At 39.7% G+C, this 4,952-nt stretch overlaps 1 protein-coding gene across 1 annotated transcript; it reads left to right on the top strand.

The window, feature by feature from the left end:
• The first annotated feature begins 252 nt into the window (after window positions 1-252).
• Polr3B (RNA polymerase III subunit RpIII128) lies at window positions 253-4,288 on the top strand. The gene is made up of 4 exons (XM_017629909.1): window positions 253-1,289; window positions 1,364-2,128; window positions 2,193-3,115; window positions 3,199-4,288. Exons 1-4 carry the CDS (start codon window positions 350-352, stop codon window positions 4,048-4,050), a joined length of 3,480 nt encoding a protein of 1,159 aa, XP_017485398.1. The 5' UTR covers window positions 253-349; the 3' UTR covers window positions 4,051-4,288.
• Window positions 4,289-4,952: the final 664 nt, after the last annotated feature.

The following is a 4,952-nucleotide window of genomic DNA, read 5'->3' as shown; positions in this document are numbered from 1 at the left end:
TCGTTTAAGGGGGTTTGAAGGCCAGGTCACCCCACCTGCGCCAGCCATCCTAAATTCGTTGTACGATTAACTAAACATATCCCCTTAAATTTATAATTTTATCAAGTTTGTCACTTTAGATGAAGACCGCTATTTGGAAAAACGTCAAGACCACATATTTTTATGTTTGATAACAAGTATGCACATGTGGCATCTCATTGGACATGCAAAATGCAAATTGACTCTTCTGACAGTTTCTTTTATCCTCCTCTTCGGCTTTATTTACTTTTACTTGAGAAATATCATCGCCGCACGCCAAGTCATGTTCGGGGTATAATTTCGATCCGCGTGCGAGCCTTTATCGGAGCGGATGCGATTATTTCAAAATATTTTCATTTATTTCACTTCTAAAAGGATTTATTTTGTGAAATCTGTATTGCTACTAATGATCGACCAAACTGGTGGCGAAATGGCATGGGATAGTGACCCCAAGGCTTGGTCCAAACCCATTAAGCCGCTGGAGGAGAAGTGGAAGTTGGTGCCGGCGTTTTTACAAGTAAAAGGACTGGTGAAGCAGCATATCGACTCATTCAATCACTTCGTCAATGTAGATATTAAAAAAATTGTGGAGGCCAATCAATCGGTTATTAGTGATGCTGATCCACTTTTCTACCTTAAATACTTAGACGTACGCGTTGGCACTCCTGACATTGAAGATGGCTACAATATTACAAAAGCCACTACGCCACATGAGTGTCGATTACGCGACACCACTTATTCGGCTCCCATTACAGTCGATATCGAATATACCCGTGGAGCACAGCGTATTATACGAAATAACCTTTTAATTGGGCGAATGCCGGTAATGTTACGTTCTTCTAATTGTGTTCTATCTGGAAAATCTGAGTTTGAATTGGCTAAGATGAATGAATGTCCTTTGGATCCGGGCGGTTATTTCGTTGTTCGTGGCCAAGAAAAAGTAATTCTTATACAGGAACAATTGTCGTGGAACAAAATGATAACTGAAGAATTTAATAGCACTGTACAATGCCAAGTAACTTCCTCCACCCACGAAAAGAAATCTAGAACGTTGGTATTAAGTAAGCACGGAAAGTACTACCTTAAGCACAATTCCATGACCGATGACATACCCATAGCTATCATATTTAAGGCCATGGGTGTAAACTCCGACCAAGAAATAATGTCGTTAATAGGAACTGATACTGAGACACAAAATCGTTTCGCTCCTTCGCTTTTGGAGGCTTTTCAACTGAAAGTATTTACACAGCAGCGCGCGCTTGAATTTATGGGTATATAACAGCCATCCTTAGTGCATTAGCGTTTATCAGAGTCTTTTATTAAAAAATAAACTTTTTGCTTCTAGGTTCTAAGCTTGTGGTCAAGCGTTTCCAAAGCGCAGCTACAAAAACCCCTGCGGAAGAAGCCCGAGAGCTACTTACAACCACTATTCTTGCCCATGTTCCCGTTGAGAACTTCAATTTCCAAATTAAGTCGATTTATGTTTCGCTGATGGTTCGACGCGTTATGGCCGCAGAACTTGATCCAACTGCTTTTGATGATCGGGATTACTACGGAAACAAGCGGCTAGAGTTGGCTGGTTCGCTCATTTCTCTGATGTTCGAAGATCTTTTCAAACGCATGAATTGGGAATTGAAAATGATTGCAGACAAGAACATTCCCAAAGTAAAGGCAGCTCAATTCGACGTGGTGAAACATATGCGCGCAGCCCAAATAACAGTTGGCTTGGAATCGGCTATTTCATCTGGAAATTGGACAATTAAACGTTTCAAAATGGAACGTGCTGGTGTAACGCAAGTTCTTTCACGATTGAGCTACATTTCAGCATTGGGTATGATGACCCGCGTAAATTCGCAATTCGAAAAAACGCGAAAAGTTTCTGGTCCACGTTCCTTACAACCTAGCCAGTGGGGCATGCTTTGTCCCTCTGATACGCCTGAGGGTGAAGCATGTGGTCTCGTTAAGAATTTGGCTTTAATGACACACATTACGACGGAAGTGGATGAAGGACCAGTCATACGTTTAGCTTTTAATGCTGGCGTAGAAGATATACGATTGATTGGTGGCGATGTAATTAATAATTCTAAAGTTTTCCTGGTATTTATAAATGGTGAGCAAATAAAGAATGGTTGTAGTCTATTATAGAATAAAATAAAAAATTTATATGGTTTTAGGTAACATTCTGGGCCTTACAATAAGCTATAAACGGCTCGTGCATGTCTTTCGTATGATGCGCCGCAAAGGCCGACTAGGTCCATTCGTTTCCATACATACTTCTCACACGCAGCGTTGTGTATACATACATACCGATGGCGGTCGCCTCTGTCGGCCATATATTATAGTCACAAATGGCAAGCTCGCCGTGGAGCAGCGCCACATAGAAGAACTTAAGCGGGGAATACGCAAATTTGAAGACTTTTTGCATGACGGCTTGGTAGAGTATCTCGATGTAAACGAAGAAAACGACTCATTTATAGCCTGGAATGAGGCTGATATCATGGCGGATACAACCACACACTTGGAAATAGAACCGTTCACATTATTAGGCGTATGCGCTGGACTTGTGCCTTATCCACATCACAATCAAAGTCCACGTAACACTTATCAATGTGCTATGGGCAAACAAGCTATGGGAGTTATAGGCTATAATCAGAAAAATCGAATCGATACACTTATGTATAATTTAGTATATCCACAGGCACCTATGGTTAAATCAAAAACCATAGAGCTCACAGGATTTGACAAATTGCCTGCTGGCCAAAATGCAACTGTTGCTGTAATGAGTTACTCTGGTTATGATATTGAAGATGCGCTTATTTTAAATAAAGCCTCTATCGATCGCGGCTATGGACGATGTTTGATTTATAAAAATTCAAAATGTACTGTCAAACGGTACGCAAATCAGACATATGATCGTATAATGGGTCCCGTAAAGGATGCACTCACCAATAAAGTGATATTCAAACACGATGCGCTAGACACCGACGGAATCGTGGCACCTGGAGAAATGGTTATAAATAAACAAATTTTGATAAACAAGGAAATGCCTGCAGTGACTTCTATAAATCCAATTGAACAAACTGGACAAAGTTCACAAGTAAATATATACATTTTTTGATGAAACTACTAGTGTATGTACATATACACCTCAAATGTCTATTTTATTCTATTAAAATACAGATCCCCTACACTGCTGTACCTATTTCGTACAAAGGTCCTGAACCGAGTTATATCGAAAAAGTTATGGTATCGGCGAATGGCGAAGAAGACTTCCTGATTAAAATACTTTTACGTCAAACGCGGCGTCCAGAAATTGGCGACAAGTTTAGTTCTCGTCACGGTCAGAAGGGAGTCACGGGCCTAATTGTTGAACAAGAAGATTTACCTTTTAATGACTATGGTATATGCCCTGATATGGTTATGAACCCACATGGTTTTCCCAGTCGTATGACAGTCGGTAAATCGCTTGAATTGCTTGGAGGCAAAGCCGGTTTGTTAGAGGGCAAATTTCATTATGGCACCGCATTTGGTGGGTCGAAATGCAAGGACATACAAGATGAACTATTCAAACATGGCTTTAATTACATGGGCAAAGACTATTTCTACTCTGGCATTACGGGTGAGTCACTAGAGACATACATATACTCTGGCCCTGTTTATTATCAAAAGCTGAAGCACATGGTGCAAGACAAAATGCATGCGCGTGCACGTGGTCCAAAAGCCGTGCTAACTCGTCAGCCAACGCAGGGCCGCAGTCGAGAAGGTGGCTTGCGTTTGGGCGAAATGGAGCGGGATTGTTTGATTTCGTATGGTGCCAGTATGTTAATTATGGAACGTTTGATGATTTCGTCTGATGCTTTTGATGTGGATGTCTGTAAGACATGCGGTCGCTTGGCGTATTGCTCGTGGTGTCACTACTGTCAGTCTTCAGCTAATGTGTCGAAAATTTCGATGCCTTACGCATGCAAATTGCTCTTCCAAGAACTGACCAGCATGAATGTGGTGCCAAAATTGAAGCTACAGAATTATTAATATTTTCCGTGTTTAGTTTGTTTTTGTTTTAAATTATTTTATTATAAGAGAACGTATTGCGTTTAGAATGATTAAAATAAATTAAAAGAAAATGGATTCTAATAAAAATTTAGAATGTAATTTACAGCTACAGAGATTAATTAGATCAGGGATTGGCAGATTTTTGGCTCTTAAAGCAGTCAAAGAGCCAGCAAGTGCTACGCAAGAGGTAAAGCAGTTCTCAGGGAGAATAGGGTGTTAAAAATACATTACAATCATCATACATCCCCACTTTCATGAGCTTCATCGCACAGCAGCTGCGGAATTACTAAAAGCCTGATTATGGCAACTTACTTTAACTTAACGGTACGTAGAACTTAAAGAATCAAAATGAAACAGATTTCGACGTGGCATTATGTTACGTTAAGCTTCGGCTGTTCAATTATAAGCGACACCCATTTAACAGAATTTTTAAGAGAGAGCCCTAAGTTACGTTAAGTTGCTATAATCAGATCAGATTTGGTCTATTTTTTTCGTTTGGTCCATTGGTCCAATGCTTTTTCAAATGGGCCATTTCACAATGCTTTGGTTATGTTATTATCACCCTTTCACTTCATGCAATAATTTTTAATTTTTCCCATTTAATTGATGAATTTTGGCAACACCTGCTAAAGGTTTGAATAAGCCACATCCCATATAACGGTAATTTAGAGAAATACGAAATCTTCGATAAATCAGTAATTACCGAGTCTAATTTATTCAAAATTTATGTTCATAATAATTCTTTATCAAAAAACACGTTTACGATAAAATTTTGGAAAATGGGCGTGGCACCGCACACTTACGGCCAGGTGTGTATATCTTGGTAACCGTTTTATCAATTTGTACCAAAGTTGCAAGAATTTACAGGAATTTATCAGAAA

The sequence above is a fragment of the Rhagoletis zephyria genome, unplaced genomic scaffold (assembly GCF_001687245.7).
Source record: "Rhagoletis zephyria isolate East Lansing unplaced genomic scaffold, Rhagoletis_zephyria_1.1 Rzeph_scaffold_07184, whole genome shotgun sequence".
Lineage (NCBI taxonomy): Eukaryota > Metazoa > Arthropoda > Insecta > Diptera > Tephritidae > Rhagoletis > Rhagoletis zephyria.
The sequence above is the reverse complement of the archived record's forward strand: the minus strand, read 5'-3'. Positions and strand labels throughout refer to the sequence as shown.